The sequence below is a fragment of the Apaloderma vittatum genome, unplaced genomic scaffold, assembly GCF_000703405.1.
Source record: "Apaloderma vittatum isolate BGI_N311 unplaced genomic scaffold, ASM70340v1 scaffold10083, whole genome shotgun sequence".
In the NCBI taxonomy this organism is placed as follows: domain Eukaryota; kingdom Metazoa; phylum Chordata; class Aves; order Trogoniformes; family Trogonidae; genus Apaloderma; species Apaloderma vittatum.
Genome location: NW_009708609.1, coordinates 34,320 through 56,168, shown reverse-complemented (window position 1 = coordinate 56,168; position 21,849 = coordinate 34,320). Strand labels below are relative to the sequence as shown.

The 21,849-nt window shown below is 39.9% G+C and overlaps 1 protein-coding gene across 1 annotated transcript in view; it reads right to left on the bottom strand.

Moving 5' to 3' along the window:
* The window catches only part of APP (amyloid beta (A4) precursor protein), a gene marked incomplete at both ends in the record, with an annotated part of 82,993 nt that overhangs the window by 27,395 nt on the left and 33,749 nt on the right, over positions 1-21,849 (bottom strand). The window contains 2 exons of the mRNA XM_009866617.1: positions 11,118-11,217; positions 12,720-12,848. Coding sequence (XP_009864919.1) covers positions 11,118-11,217; positions 12,720-12,848 — 229 coding nt within the window. The remainder of the gene's footprint in view (positions 1-11,117; positions 11,218-12,719; positions 12,849-21,849) is intronic.

The window sequence follows — 21,849 nt, the reverse complement described above, 5'->3', positions numbered from 1 at the left end:
TCTCAGCCCTTCCTTATCAAAATTGCTTAAATTAATAATATTATCACAGGAAAATAATTCACCACTCACAGCCTCAGAAGCTCTGGATTTAAATGCAGAAAAATCCTACTGTCATATTATGGAACTCTTGGGTAAAAATTCCGAATGAAGCATAGCATTTTGCACACTAAGGCCAATGTTTTCAACATTGGAATTTCTCGGTTCTAGCGTGTGGAAAGTTCCTCTCCAAGCAAGACGATAGCAACTGAACATCAAGGGACACAAGGCAATATTAAAAAATGCTTGGAGAAAAAATGAATTGAAACTCTATAGGGCAATCAAGAAAATACATTGTATGTCATCATCCTGATCCACATAAGGCACTGTGACAAATTCTCCACGTTTAAATTTAACTCCACATTTAATTGCAAATTAACATATCATTAAGTGCTTCAAAATAGACCGAAGAGTCTAAATTAAAACAAATACACAGCTCCCCTCAATTGTCACTGACACTTCTGCCAGATGAATCAGCATTCATCATTCTCCCTCATTCTTATGTGAAGTAGAAAAAGCCACGTATATTTCCACCCTAAATAAATAGGTTATAAGGCTTATAAGCGAAAATGCTCTGCAAAAATACATTTATACGAAACACTGCTATAGAACTTTACCCTAAATAAATAGGTTATAAGGCTTATAAGAGAAAATGCTCTGCAAAAATACATTTATATGAAACACTGCTACAGAACTTCACTGTATTGCTTTCTGAAAATAATCACTTATTTATAAATTATTTATCAGTCTTATTCACTGATTTACCGATCAGATTTATTTGCCAACCTTACAAAATGCAGCAAAACTCTATGAAGAACAACCTAAAACTCTGTGACACCTAAAAAAAAAAATCAGTTACCCATCGTTTTCTAAACTTCTAAAGGTCAGAGTACAAATCGCACAACAATTTTTGATGTGTACTGAACTTGGAGGCATCTTGAGAATAACTAAATATTCCACAAAAACATATAAATCCAAACATTAATTTGTTGTATCAGAGTCCCTTGTTCAAAAGAGAACATTTTTTCACTCATTTGTAATAGTTTAAATCAATATTCATCGAAACTGAGTTGTTGAGCATCTGCTCCAGATAAAATACATATTGACTATTTATTAACTGCCGTTTTAGCACTTGATAGGCCACCTGTAACCTGAGTTGTCCAAGTATTCTAAAGAGATGCATTTATTAAATTTAACAAATATATTCTTTAGAGTGAGATACAATCTATTCTGATGGCTTTTACACCATTTTTCATATGCATGATCTAATAGAAGGAAGCAGAACGGTGAAAGGAATGGAACCCTGTCTAAGTAACACTATTCAGGAAGACGTAATTTTCAATTAAACTGGGCATATGAGAATCACACAGCAGGAGAAACCTGCTCTGATGAAAGATTGCTTCATTTGTAATCCCACGTGCATGGGAACTGACTGTTAGATTACTGCAAGATTTCCATCAATCCAGCCATTCTGTCAAATCACATATCCTCAGTAATTCTCTTTTTATCCCAATAGTAAGAGCTCGCCTGGCAAGAATATGTAAAGATATTCTCGGTAATAATAAGCACTCTGCATATATCTGAAGAGAAAGTTATGCTTGAGTAAAGCAAAAATTAGTATATCCATGGCACTAGAGGCATATCTAGCCCCCCCCCCCAGGATACGTGCCCATAGTGATGCACTTGAGACTGCCGTGTTTGAATGCCCCTTGATAACAATTCGAGAGACTGCTCTGGGAACGACGACTGACATGCTAGGTCTGTAACGTGTAATACACAGCTTGTGTGGGCAATCTGTAACTGGTTCTCACTGGACATACGCGGTTTGCTGGCATGTAATAATTAAGATGATTAATTTGCTTCTTTCACAATCTAACACTCCCTATTAGGGATATGATGTTAGAGTGAATCACACAGAATGACACAACTATGCTTCCAAACCAAGCATGAAGTGGAAGCTGTTGTTGGAGTGTCTGTGCTCCCATGGTTCTAGGCTACTTCAGTATTTTGCAAACTGACATCATTAACCTGATATAAGATGATGGGAAGACGACATAGTTATGAAATAAGTTACACATATATTCAGCACATCAAGAAAATTTTCAATAACAATGTAATGACATTTTCATAAGTGGGCAATGTTTACCAAACCAGTGCTCCACATCTGAATGGAAGTATTCAAAAAGTCAATCTCATCTGGGCTAACCTACTCTCAGATCATACTTGCAAGGTGGACAACTGCAAGACACTTTCAGACTTTTGTTTTCCATCCAATACAAGAATGTCATCTTAAATTTGGCTCATGACGAAGTAATTTATTAGTTCCTTACAGGATAATGGTAGAAGCAATTATCAGGAAATACAAACGAGGAAGGCCAAGAGAAGCCATCCTGCTCCATAAAACAGCAAAATCAGACTTAAATTTTAGTACCACCACATGCTTTATCTGTATTGTCTCAAAAAAGGAGTGCTCCAGCTTTTCTTTTCACCTATATCAAAGATGCCATAAAGCAGGAAATTAACTCAAATAGCTGTTTATGAACAAATCTGTATTTGTGAGGTAGTCTTGATGCATGATGCTTTTTTAAAATCAAAAGTCTCCAGAATACCAATTTAAAACCATACACACTCCTATACATTCAACATTTTCATACAACTGTGGCCCCTCTACCACCAGGAACAATGCTCTCCAAGAAAGAACTTAGCCTGTTGTCTCCATAACACCTGAAAATGACACGTGAAATGACTGGACAGTTATAAGAAAACCTTCAGCAAATTCACACACTTTCATGGATCCAATCAAACAAGAAAAAATAGGAAAGACTACAACCAACGAATCACTGGATAATTATTCGAAGTTTAGTGTATTTTTTTTCTTAATCCTAGGATGAAAATCCATTGTGCACATGGTCACCTGTAGACTCCTTCAGAAAGGTATTTAAAAAAAAGCCACAAAATGGACATGGTACCAGCCTCAGTCTGCTGCCACTGTGAGTCCAGAGTGGTCTTTTGGTCATAAACTTCCTGTGGGACCTGTGGCCGAGATGACGACTTGCTATTTAAAGAGAAGAATCTATGAAAAAATACTTCAAGCTGGAGTAATGGAAATGATACAGAACAGAGACTTCAAGAAGGATCCATCAATGTAGGACAGAGTGCTCTAGCCACCAGCTCCTGAATAAATCAAGGTAACAGTTTTAACACTCCCCTGCTAAAGTATGAATTTTTAGAGCAAAAGAGTTGAAATAGCAGATGTCCAGAAAATTAAAGAAATACTTTGTTTATAAGCTATGAGTCCATAATTATGGACACAGAAGTTCCTGTTTTTTAAGTTCTAATACCTGGATCATGAGACGAGATTTCCTTACAGGTGCATGGGAAACAGAACTGTTTTTCAAATCAGAAGAAAAATGTTCTCTTAATAAATTTCTTAAGGCTATTTTATTCTGATGAAATTTCTGAAAAACAGATGGAAGACTAGACATCCCATGTTTCCCTGATGAAAAAGCCACCCCAATCCAAAGTCATGTGAAGCCATTTATCTTTTCCACAGTATCTGTAAGATGTTGAAGAAAATAAACCAGAATACATCACCTTGCTCCAACAAACAGTTCAATGGTATCTCATTGAGCTATTTATGGCTTTTAAATCATTATAAAAATATTTTATAGAGGCAACAAAGTGGCCAAACCGCTGACTTAGTAAAGACCATAAGCCTGTGATGATTAAAAAAAGAACACGAGAATGAAACATCAGAAGTGAGTGTGCATATATCTGTATGAACTAGTCAAATGCTTCAAAAAACAACGCCTGTGGGTGGAAGCGGTCTTTAATTGCTTTACAGGCAGTCCACCTGAGCCATATCACATCAGTATTTGAGCACACAAAACCTCTCTAAATGCTGCTCTAACACAGAATTCATTTGCTTTGCAGAGAGTGGGAGAACTCTGCTATTTTTAACCACTGACCCAGCAACATATTCTCTGCTAGAGTTCTAACAAATCATCTATTCAATTGAATGCTACAGGGCTTCAACTGAGAACATTAATGGTAAATAATCACTCAACAGAAAATTCAGATTTTTCTTTGGAAAGCTAAGGTTATTGGATATGCACAAATATGTCAAATCAATTATTGTGAGAAAGCACAGGCACAGTTAGTGCTGAAAGTCACTACAGGGTACCCGTGCAAATATACATTCTCTGAAAGCTGCTTTCCACTGCTTGTTCCAGTTGCATTACCCTCATGGGCAAAAAGGGCAGAGCAGAACGGAAAGACAAGTAAGCCCGTATGATAAAAGCACAGACACACCAAACGGTCTCTTGAGAACTAGAAGGGAGGTTTTACAGTACTTTAGGGCAAGACCTGCACATAACTGTACTACTTCCAGAAAACCTGTATAAAGTTTACACAGAAATTTCTGTATGGTATAAATACACCCATCCAATCCAAATGTAAGAACTGCTGCCATGGGAAAATGCGCTGATTTTAAAGGGACGAGGGTAGAAATTCAAAAAGTATAATTTGACAAAGATGTTATTCTCTTACGTCTAAAATTGAAGATGCTTCCTTTTAAGTACTAGCCAAGTGCCTGAGGCAATTTAGATTTGAAAATTCCATTGACCTGACCTCCAGAATGGCAGAAAGCATAAAACTTAACAGGAATTGTCCAACCTTCCTCAGCTGCAGATTTTTTTTTTTTTAACTACTGCAGCTGCACACTGGATTTGCAGCTCTTTATTATACCCTGGGTAGAAAGTTCAACTCCATTTGACTCCTTTACAAAGAGTAAAAGAAATATTAACTGGAAAGTATGGATAACCAAAACCAGAGAGGAACTGCTTTTCTTCAGAAAGACCATCTCTAGCTTCCCATTCCCCAACACCCTTCTCTGTACCTCCACACAATGCTAGGAAGTGCCTCTATTCAACTACCCAGCGGACCTTTCCCGTGCTTGTTCTCGAGAACAGAGGGAACCCACGCTTACATTAGCAAGCTGTGAAGTGGAACAACACAGTAAATCAGGATGAGTGAGACATTTGTTACCAAAATGTACTCCTATGTAAGCTAAAATGCTACGGTACACAGACCCAGGAGGATTTACACTGAGTGGATTAAGCAGGTTCGTCGACTGTCCTGAGGACAAAAAACAACTGTCCCAAGGATGAGCATCACTTATGACAATTCCTCTCTTTTCTCTATGCCAGTTCACTGAACTTGGTCTGTCCCAGTACAGATAAATCCTAAAGTGCTCATTTATTTACCTATGTTTCAACATCCCTGCTTTCCTTCGCAAGGAAAAAAAGAATAATTAAGACATTATAATCACTCTAACACATGACACTAATTGCACCAAGCAGCTACTACCGGTGCTTTTGCCTCTAGTCTGAGAAGACTAGAACTGCTTCCCATGAAGCAGTCCAGAACTGCCACCTCCATGACCAACAAGCAGTTTCAAGAAATTTCTAGTGCAATGTACTAAAATTGAGTCATAAAGTAATTACTGTTCTTATTTGATATGAACTATATCATTCTATATGATGCCATTCCAATCCCTGGCAATCTTACAATATCCTTTTAACAAGTTGTTAGCCCATTAACGTATGTCAACTTCCCTTTATTATTCTGATACCCCAATATGGCAACCCAACTTCAAATAAAGGTGCAGAAATCCTAAGCATCGCTTCATGATTTTAAATATTTATTTGAAAATGGAGTTCTTCCATTCAGCTGAATCTTAAGACAGAAAGTCTAAAGAAGAGTAAAAAAAGAGACACTGAGAAATCCCATTGCAGTCTGCAAGACATTACTAATGACACATTCAAAACATAACATTTTAAAGGAGAGGATGAAGAAAACAATCACAAAAGAAATGGCACCAAATAGGACAGACACTTCCTTTTGAAAAGCCTCCAGAGCTTGTTTTGGGTTTGCAGTATAAATCCCCAAACCATAATGATTGTTGTTTTGGACTGTGAGCCTGTGGCGAGCAACTAATGCCCTCAAAACTTCTTAGGAAGAATACCACACAATGAATGGAGAACGGTATCCTAATTCAACTCATGGCAAGAAATGCAGCCCAGCTATGGATTGACTACAGGTCAAAATTAGCAGCTAGAAAGGAGAAATCAACACCAACAATTAGTCTTATAAACAAAAGATGAGAACCAGCTGAGGCAGCGCTAACTTTGTCCTCCACAGACTGACAGGTATAGGGACCTAACAGTTAAAAGAAAGTAAGTTTTCAGACATCTTTAGTCTGCAGCTTGTCCTACATTTACGGCTTTTTCTAAAAATGCTTTAAAAAAAAAAAAATCTTCACAGGAAGTTGTGAAACAAATGTCAGGAGGCAAATCTCTCTTGTTTAAACGTTGTCACACTAAGCTGAAGCACACAAATCCTTGAAATAGCACATGACCCACAGCACCCCGTGTGCATTTGAAGACAGCAGTGATCTGGGGTCTGCGTGTGTTTGTATTCACTCTCAGCTCACTGTAGTGTGAGCGTGGCATCCAGAACATGCTGCAGAAGAACAGGCTAGGCACAGTGGAACAGAATAATACAATAATAATAGCTTGATTTTATTTGTCAAGGGATGGATAAAATCATATTCTCTTACTTATTGCTCATAACTGAATGTCTCAGAGCTTAGTTATGACACTGCCATGCCAGGCAGTGCCGAGTATTTCACCAGTGGTGGGCTAGAAAACAAGGAGCTGAGGATGTCAGTTTGGAAACAGAGCAGAAAAGAGAGCATTAAAAATTCAGCTCACTGCCTGCCCATTTGACTGATGCACAAAGCTCTGACGTAGCTTCTGATTCAGAAGCTGTGCCTGCTGTGCCACTCCCAATGTAAATTGCCTTTTACATACATGGATAGGCAGTCTAATCAAATAAGGATTTAAAGCAGGATGTGCTCAAAGGAACTGCTGACTTCTCTCAAAGCCTACCATTCCTCTCTCCAAGCTTTTGTAATTATTAAATAGTATGTGAGATTTATCAGAGGGAAAAGGTGAGTACAAATAGCAAAGTAACCAAATAATCTGCTCACCTACAGCATGCAAATTCTTTTCTCATATTTCTTGTGCCACTCTCCTATTCACGGGGCGTACTCCTGCTTGTAAGAAACGCCATTTAACACCAAGAACTACAGCAGCCACCAGGAGTGACCTGGTTTGTAGCACATTTGCTTCACTGTCCCTTGATGAATCAGTTGCAGCCAAAATGCCAAACGGTCTCCTATGCAAATGATCTGCTTATGCTTTCCACGCTTTGCCATAAGAGTCGTGGTCAGACAGACCTTCTTCTCCACAGCTCACACATGGATCCTTTTTCCCCTGCCCCAACGTGAACAAAAGACAGCCAGCAGTATTCTTCTTTACGCATCCAGAATTTGCTGCTATGGTATGTGCCTGTCACCCTAAATGGGACATTTGCACATCATACGCTTAGCAAAAAAAATCCTTGCTTCATCTAAGTGGGGCTTCCTACCATTCGAAGCACTGTGGGTCTTCCTATGCATCTATATACTCAGATCAAGGCAACTCTTTAAGCCAATGGACACCAAGTAGGGATGAACACCAGCAGATAAGGACTGTGACTCTCAAATTTTTCTGTAAATTCCTGCCACCATCTCTGCTGGAGTGCTGAAAATACCCTCAAGTTTAAAAAAGCTACTTTTAGTGTAGAAGCTGAATTTCCTATTTTGGATTTTGCACCCTAAAACTATGGCTGTAAATTTGCCTTTTGAGGCAAGAACTTCAAAGATATCCTGTGTTTTAAAGGAACTTCAAATGTCCAACTGCTGGATTGTGATTCATATGATGAAGCAGTAATTAAAAAATCTTCAGATTTTTAAAGAAAACATTCTTTATGCAGCTGCTATGCCCCAGGAATAACTCTAAGATTCTATTCCATATAACTCAAATTCATTGTCTAGCATAAAAACTTCCAAAATAACAGAAATTACAAGTGTGCACTTTATCTTCAAGGCACATATACCTTCCAGTGACAGAATGCCACCCATTTCTCACCGATGAAAATGGCAGTGAACTGTCAGAAAGACATAAGGGAAACTTTAATGTACTTCTCGTTTAGGTTCTAAAAAAAAATAAGTAAATCTCAAGACTTGAGATTCAAATTTGTCAACAGCCAATAAAGGAGAAACTGTGCAAAATAAGGCATATTCCTAGCAATGATAAAATCTAGTAAACCCCAGAACCTTATCAGGTATAAGAGGAATTAAACTCACAGCATAAATCCACAGGAAACTAGCATTTATTTTGCCGCTCACAGAACTACTTGTTCAATTTAGGGAAAAACTACCTTTATCAGAGCTGTGTTTTCTAAAGCAAAGGTCATTCATATCTCAAGGTGAAAACTTCACGAAGAACTCTGCAGTAAAACATGGAACTAAAAACAGAAAGTTCAATGAACAAAAAACCTAAACGGAAACATCAGCCATCTTAACTTGCATCCCAGCCTAAGAGAAGAACTCCTTAATGCCATTTATCATTCAGACACTCCGTGCGTGAGATGTTCTTACCTAGGTTATTTCTCAACTCTTACACTGACTCAGACTTTCTTCGTTAATCGTTCTAACACAAGGTATTTAATGAAACATTTGTATTTTCAGTGAGTTGTAGTATTTCTTGGGAATGTTACAAAGTGCAATTTTATTAGTATTTTACTTCTCCATAGATTCTGAAGCTGTAACAAACTTCATTTTTCATGGGTTTAGGAAGAGTACAGAGACTAAGAAATTCAATAATTTGAGAAAAAAATTTGAAACCAGGCAGATGAGGGTCTCTATAGACAGGAGCAGCTTCATGTTCACAAGCCCTGGTCCTCATGTGGGACTTCAATCACCCGGGCATCTGTTGGGAGGACAGCACAACAGGGTGCCAGCAATCCAGGAGATTCCTGGAATGAATTGATGACAGTTTCCTTCTCCAGGTGGTAGAGGAACCAACGAGAAGGACCTTGTCCTAATCAACAAGGAGGGGCTGGTGGATAATGTGAAGCTTAAGGGAAGCCTTGGCTGCAGCGACCATGAGATGCTAGAATTCAAGATCTTCATGGCAACAAGGAAAGTGTGCAGCAAGCTTGCCACCCTGGACTTCAAGAGAGCAGATTTTGACCTCTTCAGGCATCTGCTCACCATCTGAGTACCATGGGATGAAGCCCTGAAGGGAAGACAGGCCCAAGCAAGCTGGGCCATATTCAAGGACCACCTCCTCTGTGCCCAGGAGCAATGCATTCCAAAAAAGAGGAAGTCAGGCAAGAATGTTAGGAGGCCTGTGTGGATGAACAAGAAGCTCCTGGACACACGTAAAGATAAAAAGAGAATTTACAGGAAGTGGAAGAAAGGACAGGTAGACTGGGAAGAATTCAAGGAAATGGTCTGAGCGGCCAGGGACCAGGTTAGGAAAGCTAAAGCTCATCACGCAAAGTAGTGAAAAAGTACTCAAGAGGCTTTCTCTTTGAGATATCTTAGCTTCTCTCATCTTACTAGGAAACAATAACCTACTAAATCTAGGCTCTTTTTTCCCCCTAAAAATTAGTATTATATTTGAGATTAGGAGTCAGATTTTTGTGAACTGCTTAGCAGTTAACAGACTGCTACGCTCCCATGTGACTTCAAGGCCTCTGGAATTCCCATTCCATTTCAGTACTGAGGAGGGAGAAGAAAATTTAGAAAAACGTCCTCATCCACAAGCATTAATATCACCAAGATTACAAGAAATTGAACAAACTGAGCATCTCAAATACCTAACAGTATTGGCATCTCCTTTGCTACAGAAATAATATGCTTTACAGTGATTGATAACGTGTGTTTTTTCTCCCCCCTCCCCAAATGGCCTTCCACAGCTACAGACTGAGGCTGTTGATTGACATGGTGGAGGGTAATTACTAATCTAGCTATCTTTATGTCCTCCCAACCCCTTCTCCAGCTTCATGATCTCATCTCTAGCCCTTCTCAAGCTACTTCACAGGTAGGAGCACATCCACATCCCCTTCCAAACCTGTGCTTCTGGCAAATGAATCTACCAGTATTTCCTGTACATACCCTCACTGTGTCTTAAATGCATCCTAATCCTTACCTCAACGGGACACCTCCCTTCCTTGTGTTTTAAAGAAATCAATAATTTATTCAGTCAGCTGAGGCTGGTTATTTGTGAAATTAATCCATTAACTGCCATTTGGCAGAGTATTACATCTTGTGAAAAAAGCTGTTCCAAAGATAACAACCATTCCCACCCCTGGCCTGGGCATTCAACCATGTATTATTTTTCCTAAAGAAGCACGTTAGCAACGTGACATCCAGAGCTGTGGCTATATCTGAAATTAAGACAGGCTAAGTGAAATTGCCTTGCTGCAAGAGCAACACACAGCAGGCTCCAAGCGCTGCGACCAAGACCTCTCCGTCACAGCAATGCCACAGCCAGGAACCCAAACAGGAGGAAAGAGACCATTCTCTGCTGTGACACACTCAAGGAAGATGCAAATGTAGGGCTGTTGCTGCTTGATTGGTCCACAGCCCAGCCTGTGCACTACTAAAAATAGGAGAAGATATCCATTTGACCAAGTAACCAAGAACTAAATGAATGACCAGTAAGACACTGCCAGGCACCACTTACCAACTTCCAGTTTATACTTACACTTGTCTCAGATGCTTAGGTCTGCAACTAATTTTTTTAGCTGAAAGATTTCCAAAATGTCTACATCAGATAACATAAATACCTACTACACAAATTATTTATCCAAACCTAGGAAGGATTTGCTAAAGCTCATTGTCAATAGCTGCATCCCTATAGCATGGAGGCCTCAAATGTAAAGTAAGATATTTCAGGGAAGACATTTACAACAATATGATGATGTCAGTGCATGCATAATAGAGGATTTGTCTTCCAAGTACTCACTATAAGTTAATTTATAGTTTAAGAACATTGGCAAGTTTACTCTCCCATTTTTCAGCCGGGACAGTAGATCAGTAAAAGTGAGATGCTGTATTTTAGCTTTCGGTGGTTGTTTCTCATCACAGAAATATTTCCCTTTTACTACATTAACAGTTTGCATACCGACTTCATCCTGGATCTCCTCTGCCACAGCAGGTACATTGTAGAGGAAAGAGAGAGACTGGTTCATGCGTTCGTATATCACACGTAGATGTGTCATAACCTATGGAAATGAAAGTATTTTAACAAGGGGAATGCTACTGTTAATTTGATATTATCACGAATTTTAGAAGTTATGGAGAGGACCATGACAGTTTTCAATTGTGCTAGGTATATAAGATTTCAGTATATTCTATGTATTCTTATTGCAAAATTCACCTCTTCCCTCCAGTTGCTATGAAAATAGTGTTCTAGATGCTTCTCCATAGAAACTACCTGAAATCCCACAGGAATGCATGAAGTAGGGTTTTTCATTTGCGGGTAGAGCATGTATACAAGCAGCTACTATGACAGAAATTTACAGCCTCATTACCCTTCAGCAACATTTACATTTGCCCATATCCATAAGTTTTTACATAACACGCAAACAAAGTGAGCACAGTGACTGCTGCATCAAAATGCTTCAGCTGTTTCATTGTGTTTTTATTTTCATTATCCTAATATTGCAAAAAAGAAACATCTCTCTCTGGAAAGAAGCGTCATTTTTCTTGGTGAAAACATCTGCAAACGCTTTCATAATAATCATAATAATCCAGTGTTCTGGAAACTAAAAACCATCACTGCAGAAGACTGTTTCAAGTGTGGATTTCTAACTCTAGATAGATATCTAGATTTCAAGATAGCATGATCTCAATGCACAAGTCTGTCTGGAATAGATGTCTGAGAAGTCTAACACATAAATTGTTCCATTGAGGGAGGTATATGGTTTAGATGTGGCTTTTAGCAGTTCAAAAACTGGCCAGAACAGTACTTCCCACTGCATCCTGCAGAGAGAATGGTGTCAGGTTCTGCAGATTATGGTACGCTTTTTTTTACAGTTTATCCATTATGTCTACAATTTTAATTGCTGTTTTGAAAGCTAGCTACACCTTCAGCATATTTTTTTTTTGGTGCTTTCTCACCCTCTGTGATTTACAAAGGCAACATAAAACCTGTTCCAAAACATACACGTTGAGGACTGCAGTAACATTCAACAGTTAAGATGCCATGAACTACAGTGTCTATTTTAAAAGAACCTGTCAAACTGGAGTGCACCACAGTAATCATATTTAGACGCTATTAGTAGCTCTACGATAACTATAGAAAGGCTGATTGCAGTCAGACGGCTACACCACTTCTGGTTCTGCCACTTCAGCTGAGGGTAGCATAACCCGGTGTGGTTGCTAAATCTATTACTGACATTTTTCCAGAGGTATTATTTACCAAAGCACTAATAAAGGCTCTGGGTATTAACGGTCTGGAGGGCTCCGCAAGAAATGCCCACAACTGACTCAATGTCTGGATAGACAGATAACATGTTTTTCAGTTCTTCTCTTAAGACAAATTGTAGCCACCCTATTCCTATATCGCTTTGCCTTAATGTTCTAATGGAATGCAGATTATTTGTTACTGCATGTAAAGCTGTCCAGAGACAGCAGTCAGTTATTTTTCAGAAAAAAAAGGTTGATGGAAACTTCACAATGGTTATGAACAAACATGACCCCATTAACCCTCAGCGGGGATTACCTGAGATCTGATTTGGGCAGCTTTCTTTGGGTCGACCATGCGGACATGTTCGAAGTGTTTGAGAGTATGCTGTCTGTCTTTCTGCTCAGCACGCACGTACTTCTTCAGCATGTTGAACACGTGACGAGGCTGCAGAGAAGAAATAGGAAAAAAAAATCTCTTTAGAACAACACCATGTTTTAAGTTCCACGTGCTGAAGATATATCTGAAACCAAAAGCACTTGGCCAGCCAGTGCCTGCAGCTGTCTGCTGAAGGCAGGTCTCACTACTGTAAGGAAAATCCACTCACTCAATTCATTCAGCAGGGTTAAACAGTAGTTGTAGGTAATAGATAAGGTCCCTAGGGAGGGCGTTGAGATTTCCTTCTTGACCAAAAGTGGAAGTTTGGATGTTGCATTTTCTTGTCTAACTGCTATACTACTAGTCCAACAGGACAGCAAGTGCCACCTTAGAGTGTCAGTTAATGCACACCCAACATGAATTTCTTCTGGGCTTTGCTTCCATTCTCTCCATCCACTTCTCCTCTCCCTCAACTCAAGAAGCCCCCCTGATGCAAGCTCCCAGTTTCGCAACCTTAACCCCCACCAGGCAAATCCTTCCCAGAAGATTCCCCAAAACCTGGACTGCATCAGAAGCATTTCAGAGACGCCCCATATATGCTCTAGTATGCTGAACACTCAATCAGTATCAACATCTGTTAACTACAGTTAAACTTCACAACAAAAAAGATGGTACAATCACATAGAATCACAGAATGTCAGGGGTTGGAAGGGACCTTGAAAGATCATCTAGTCCAACCCCCTGTCGGAGCAGGATCACCTACAGTAGGTCACACAGGAACACGATCAGGCGGGTTTTGAAAGTCTCCAGAGAAGGAGACTCCACAACCTCCCTGGGCAGCCTGTGCCAGGGCTCTGTTGCCCTCACAGTGCAAAAGCTTTTCCTAATGTTCTTGTGGAGCCTCTTATGTTCCAGCTTGTATCCACCACTGAAACTGGTACATTTTATCAACAGTAAATTGAACGTACACATTCAGATTCAAATCAGAAAGTAACCTGTCCAAACATCTGTGCAGAAAACTATGCGAAAATACTACACTGTCTAAGCCAAGGAATAATCATCAGACTTGACTTAACAACTTAAAAAAAAAAAAAGCCACAAAAACCTCAAAATGCTCCTGTTATGTCACTACTGCTATTCCACCAGGGAGAAAAGAAAGAGGAGAGGGATCTGAGTTAGAGAAAGCATACATCCAGGATACACAATTGACTGAAAAGCCATAAGAGAAAAGGGCCACCTATTTGGTTCTTCTGGAGATCCTCAGCCTGGATGCCAGATTTTGTAAAAATCTTAGTCTATGTATACATTACAGGTGATTTTAATTAGTAAAACCTATTAAGTATCTGGCTTAAGCCGTATAATTGAATAGAAACAAAGGAAAAGTCTGTAGCTGAAGGGATCGTGAAAATATACACAGAGTGATGACAGGGCAGTGAAGACTAAGAAGGGCATATTCCTACGTACTCCTCTACGCTGTACAATAATACAGTGTTAAAACAGGCTAGTCTTCTCTAGCATTCAGCTAAAACATTTGTGCTTATGGTGGATTATGGAAATGTCCCCTGCCACCAACTCTTGTGCTGTTGTGCTTGCGCACCCTACCTGAGGCTGATGAGCAGTGAAAAGCCTGAAGCTGAGGCAGGTGAGAAGAAAGGGAAAGGTGACTTTCCTGCGCAGTAGGTTAAAGAATGAGCAGGAGTGGTGAACAGCTGGTCTGGGCACTGGCAGAGATACAGGGAAGAGGGTGGGAAGTGACAAAGTAAGCATCAGAGGCTCTGTGCACAGCTTTCCAAAGCAAGAAGAACCATGGGAGAAGCTGAAATTTTAAGGCGACTTATATTCATGGACAAATATAGAGCCTAAACTAATTTAACATTTACACAAGAGATGAATACTAAGCTACGGAGCTCAAAGATTTAAGAATCTCTTCAGCTTAAGAGAAGCAACAGATTTAAAAATGTCTGAGGAAAGTAAACCAAAGGTTATTTGAAGAAGATTTGTTGAACAGAAATAGAGAGATGTGAAGCCACTCCCTGCTAGAGGATTAAACTCAGTGGCTTCATGACTGAAAATTCATTCAGGGGGAAAATAACTCCAAGCCCTCAAAGCCAAGCACCCTGGGATGAAGTTGCAAGTAACTGTGGACAAATGCTGGAAAGTAAGTAATCCTCACACTATTGTGGTAATGGCCAAACAAACTGAAATGCCAACTGTAAAGCTTTTTAGGAACAAAGGCTAGACCAGAAAGTTTAACAAGAAAATTTTGAAGACAGATAATGTTCTTACCCTTCCTGACAATTCATCTTTCCTTGCCCTCAAGACAGATCAAGATAGCACGTTAGGGCAGACTAGAGAGAAAAGGATTAATTTCTATTCCTTCAAGAGATATTCCAATTTAAGTGTCATGTCTAACACCAAAAGGGCAGAGTTTTTGTTTTCCCTTAGTGTATTTGTTGTTACTACAATATGTCAATGAAACTTTTACATTAAGAGTCACACACTGACTTGTCAATATGATAACAGTCTTGAAAATACTTGCCAAATACCACCAACAGTAGTAGCCACTTGAGTAAACTGTCAGCCCAGTTTCAGTGCTTCTTCCAACACTGAGAACTGACTCAAACTTATAAAGGAGAAATGGATACGCATGCCTCTAGCACATCTGGTCAAGAAATCTCTCTGTAGCTGCAACAGAAAACCATAAATCAAGTTTACGACAATGTAGAAAGAATATTAAATGTAAGGTGTTTCCTTACTGAGGTAGAGACTTTCCTTTTTTTCAAGCAAAGAAAAAAAATCACAGTAGAAACTCACTGTATGTAAGCCTAGAGAGTCATCTCAGTGTTTTGTTTTTAAAACTAGTCACATGCATGTTTTAACCCTCATGGTAACTATTGATCTAGTGATCTCACATTGCCTAAAAGCTTGTAACATCACTCTAACAACAAGCTACTGCAAGCTAAGAAGTCCTTGTGAAACATTCAGTCACCTCATACAGATGCCCAAGGCTTTCCCAGTCAGCAAGACACCACGCTACACACAAGCTCCTAGGACAGACGCAGGCATCTGTGGAAACAGAAGGATTCCCTGAACATAACATCAAGACCTAAGATAACATGTGTACCCAGGCGCCCCTGAAGTAGAAGCTGAAATGGATTAGAAGTCTAAGCATATAGGCTTGCTATGGCCAAAAAATTCTCTGTTGAGACCTTTAGGAAACACACCCTGCCTCAACTGTAATACAGCAGGCCATTTCCACACTAAGCAAAAAACCCCAATAAGGTGGTGGAATCCCCTGAACATCTGATGCACACTAAACCAGCTCTGCTTCCTTGCTGGAAGTCCCAGTCACACTGGACCAGGCAAGACCTCCACCCTTCTCAACAACTTTCCAACGCTACCGCTGCGTGGCTTCAGGGCTGCGGCTGAAGGTGAAGCTGCCAGAGCTGATGACGGGAAACGACAGCTCTCCCTTGGGTTTTGCATACCCGTACCTGGTGGCTTCCATAAACGTGGACCACATTCTACAGTCGAATGGAACTTAGGACAGTAAAAAACAAACAAACAAACCCCCCATTGATCATTTTCTCCTCAATGCCTAGAATCTACTGCTTGCAGAGTTTTAACAAATTTCCACATCAGCAAAAGCACCTCACCCCAAGTCGCACTCTGTTGTATTTCATACACATTTTCTTTTAAATGTCATTATTGAGTGAACTGGTTCTGCTTAAAAAATCCCATCCATGCAGGCACATTTTGCAGAGCTACTTACATCAGGATTCACCTCCAAATCTAGGACATCGAGCAATGATATGAACTCTAGTGATGGTAGAGCAGAGAGGCTGCAATGAATGGTCAAGTACGGAGGTTATGGAAGGCTCCATATGCTGAGGAGATGCAGTCAGACCCCGTGTCTGAAGCTATTTTATCCATGGCCATCTATTACTTCAACCCTAGGCAGGAACCTTCAGAGTAAATTACAAATGAAAGTGGTGCTATTATCCACTAAATTAAGTTCCTGAGGTCTCAGCTCTGACACTGTCTATAGCAGAAGAACAAACAGCTGACACATCTCAGGGTCAGCTTGGCACCTTTTGCTCTTCATAAATAATATACCAACCACCAAACTTCATTAAAAAAAATCCCTGAATTTAGTACTTGAAGTTCTGCTGAGTCTTTTTCCAGGGAAAACAGTGTATTCACGTCTGTGGCAATCTTAATAAAAAACATCTCACAGAATAACAGCCACTGGGGGCTACCTAAGCCTCATGAAATAATTCCACTATTTTCAGGTACCTGTGCTTATTTTGCCAGCTTGTGTTTCGGTTGATTTATTTTTTTTTTTAACAGAGAAACAATACAAAAATCACACTAAAGCATTTCTGTGCATTTAAAATACAACTTCCTGACTCTGTGCTCTGGAACTTCCATGGGAAACTCTAAGATGACTTGTCAATTTGATCAAAATTCTCCCTAAATCAGAGAAGAAAGTTTCACAATACTATATTGTGCTATTTAATCTTGCCTTTAGAGGAAAATCAATCACCAGACCTTTATGATTTCTGCTCTTAAAATTTGTAACAATTGCTTCTTTTCATTCCCTTATTAGGAATATCTTGTATAACATTTTCAGGTATATATTTTACCTGCTACGTTATTAACTTGGGAGTTTGACGCAGATGTAGCAGTTCATTTGAGGGATATTCAAAAAAGCCTGTCTAGGATGAATGCAAGGCTTTTACTCACGGGTGAAACACAACCAAACCCCCATCCAGCTACCTCTCATGTGGAGTCAAAGATGCCTTCTCATAATTTCTGCTAATTTATGAGAAAACATCTTACCCCACACATCAAACATACCTGGCTATAAAACCTTTGCCTACCCTCCCCCAAGGACTTTTCCTTGGGCAGAATAAAATGAAAACAGTATTTGATTCTATCTCATATTTTCTTTTCATGATTTGAACTTATTCAACTTTGAAAAATTAAGACAAATTTTGTTTCTGCTCACTCTTTAAAACTCAGCATTTTAGATATAATGAACCTGCCAGGGTTTTATAGAACTTAATACCTATTTGGAATTGCCTCTTCTGTCTTACTTCAGTTGTACAAAAAAAACCTACCAGCCAGCCTAGGTGTATGACTATGCCATATGTTCAAGCCCACAGACTTGGGGAAAAACAAGACAGTCTGGTTTTATTCACATAAAAGCCTCAGAAGCTGCTGGAAAACAGAGTTAAGTGAGCATGTTTCTTGAAGACTGACTTGGTTTAAAATCAGAGCTGAAATGCATGCCATTTCACAAAATCCTATAAAATTAAGTGTACATGAGAAATTCCACGACTATAAATGTATGGGTTTGGAGGAGCAGAGCTGAAGGGTGGAGTATCAGAGCTGGACTGCTCTTTCCTACCGCACGGGAGGATTTTTATCACTAGATTAGCAGCAACGCATCGGCCTGCTGCCAGCTGAATATTTCCACAGCAACCTTGCTGGACTCAGGAAAGGCTTCGAGTTTCCTGAACTCAGAGGCACTGAGCAAGGGCCCCTCTGCAGATCCCTCTTCTACATTCAAGCAGCCAAACTCAACCAGTTTCAGCCCTCACTGTGCTCTGCCATATGAAGAGACACTGGTCTCATTGCACAAAAGGTACCAGAGCAAATTCTGAAGGCAACAAGAAAAAAAAAACATGGAAAAGAAAATCAAGTGGATTAATTAATGTACATGCTAGAGTCCACCTTACTGATCGTGCTCTGTTTAGCAATAATCTACATTTCAGTAGAACAGTGCCAAAACAGAAGAGAAGCATTTCAAACTGATTTTGGGGATTATATGCTCACTTTAATCCATGTGCAAAGTAAGGAGGTTAATTAATTATCTTTCAAAGTTTTCCTGTTTCCTTTTTCCAAAACCCTCTATTTTACCACTAGGAGCTGAATTTATTTGCTGCTTCTTTTTGCCCCCCGCCACTGGCTTCCCACAGAGAACGTGCCTCTCTTACCAACAAAGATTAAACAGGGAGACATAAATCCAGCAAAATTTGACATGCACGTGAAAGAGGGAATGTAGGCAAATTAGGGAATCAATCTGTTCACAGAGAATGATGGAGCTGAATTCCTGTATTTAACTTGCAAAATGAAGGGGAAAATGTCCAACTGTTTCAGAAACTGGAAGCATATTGGTTCCAGCTGCCACTAATCCTCCCTTTTTTGTAGTAAGGCCATCAAGCAGGATGAAACAATACAATATTTTGACAGTGGATACTTCACAGCTGCACCCCATTTTCAAAGGCAACAAAGTAGAGCAGCACAGTTAAGCTGCAACAGGAATCAGGGATGAGGATCAAATTTTAAGTTTCTGGGCAGCCTGCGTGACAGTGCTGCTGAGAAGAGAACAAATACTTGGTTTTGCTCAAATTTATTTTCTAGTAGACCCTGCAGCTATGCAATTTCATCTCTGTACACATCTTGCCTCCCTTGCTGCCCAGGCTGGTACCCTGGAGCACACCAATGAATTGCCATTGGGGAATCATCTGTACAACATCTGAAAAAATCCTCCAGTTGAAGTTTTTGCTCTGGTACTGAAGCTATTCATAAAGGATTCCCAGACTTCTGTAGTTTTAGCTAGAATGGCACTGAAAACAGCTCACTTTCTAGACATGCACAAGAACATCATGACGAACCTGCTGGCCCAGACCAAAGGTTCCCCTAGTCCCAGATCTTGTTATTCTACAAGGAAAGCCTCCTCCAAAGGAGCAAGTAAATGATGATACTTCTTGCAGCCTTCCAGCTTCGCCCTGTCCACAGCTCAGGGACTTTCCGAACTAGAGGAAGTTTCTCTTCAGATTCACTGAAGAGCCTACCCCTTGAACACAAGCACCACATAGTCTGAACACATACAGGAAACAGGAATTCCCAGTGGATCGGGATTCTGTTACTCAAGAAGAACCCTGCATCACATCCACAAGCATTCTGATGACACCAGGAGTGCCAGACTCACTGTACTATGAGAACCGCAGGCAAACACTGGTCATGGCTTTCTAGACCTCCAAGAGTAAAATGAAATCCTGCTGGTTTAAGTGGTCTGCCAGAAGTCTAAACCATCTTGGGAAATGTTTCAACTCAAGTACAAGGCAATACTGCCACATGATTAAAAAGCACATAGAAAGTACTCTTTGCACACACATCTCTACATGCACCCAACTTAAGGTAACCCTCTCAGCTCTGTGCGGAAGACATGCGCTTCAATAAAAGAGCCTAACTTATTTTTCAGTGTAAACCCAAATTCTGCCCTTCTAACTTCAGAGAGAGAGGCTGCACCACTTCCAATATTCGGAATCTACTTTTGTGGTAACCATACTAACAGCAAATCATGTATTTTGAAGCAAGCTGTGGACGGAGGTTCTTAAAAGTATTTTTTGAGAAATCCAGAAAAACCTCCCCTTTATAAGATTATTTAAGTTACCATTGAGGTTATGACTCTCCCAAGACAACAAAATTGCATCAAATGTACTTTTAGTTTACTAGGGAACTACCAGAGAGGAATGGAGCTAGAGTATCAGAGTTGACTTTTCCATTAATCCCATTTTGTCTTTCACTAGGCAGACAAAGTTTTGATTCACAGTGTTTTTAGCAGACTGGATTCATTCATTAAGCATTCAGCTATTATCAATCACTCCTCAGGTTTCACCCTCTACAAATAAAACCACCCACATCCTCCTGCTGACTTCGAGGGCAGTTTTTTCATGCGCTTTGGCAACACATACAACCAGCAGCTCAGAGGCACATGCCTGAACTGTCAGTAACTAAAGTGCACACAACCAAAAAATGCTGAGACAAGGATGGTACCATCAACAAGGCTGGGAAAGGAACTGTTTGAAGACATTATTCTTTAAACTGTTCACTTGCACTAGTTTTTGAGATGAGTGCCCCTTTTACAGCATCTTCCTCTGATGTCACCTCCATGCCTGCTGCCTGCTCGTTTCAGAATGATTAACTTTTGTAGGGACACAATACAGGATACACCTCTGTTTTTTAACAGTACCTACTTACTTATACTGGAATAATGTAACAGTGTTCTTTGACACAGTCTTTTAGGTCTGATGCTCTCCTACTGACACAGTAAAAGCATTATTAATTTAAATGTCCTGGGAGCTGACTACAAGCAATCCAAGCACAAAATGCAGGTTTTTCTGGTCCCAAAATCAGTGTGAACATTTTCGCCTCTTAGTGTTCTGCTACTTTCCAAAACCTCAGATACCTGCAGAATCAAGCTGTCAGCCTGATCCACATACCACTTGAAATCAAATAATTTTTTTCTGGAATATTTTTCAGACAGGATTACATTTGCATGCGGCTCAACTTCACAGCAACAGTTGACCGGCTAAAGTCAAATGTGAAATAGTACCTTAGGTGAACTACCCAAAACCATGCTGCAAGGGAAGCAAACAGGACGTGCAGCCAAGTCTATTCACTCACCTCATCTCAGTCTCAGTTCTGAGCCTGTGACACCATTTTCCTAAAGGAAGCTGCATCCCAGCCTGTAACTCGCTCATCGGTCCACTAATGGGACACTGAAGCCCAAGCCCTTCACCATTCTCACAACAGTCAGAGGTTACAATATGCAACACACAATCAGACCAAGCACCATCCTCTCTCAATTTATTACAGACTAGTGTAATTTTCACAAATTACTATGTTTCAAAATACAGATGGACTCTTCATACAGTTACTCTGAAGTCTCCCCATGACGCTTCCTACACAAACAAAAGATTTTTCTATTACTTGGCACGCAGTTAAAAAAACCTAAAAACAGAGCTTTGCACCATGGGCAGGAGAAAAAAAACCGATAAAGAATTAAGACAAAAACCACTTTTCCATGCTCACTGAATAGGCAGGTTTCTCTGCAAAAGAAAATTCACTTAACACATGTAACTTTACCAGGTTAGCCATACTGATGTAATTCCCTCTGAGGTTAAATTCAGGATCTAATGGCTATACCTTAATTGCTGACCCCAAAGTCTTTTAAGCAACATAATGTTTTTTCCATCTAAGAAGTATCCAAGAGGTG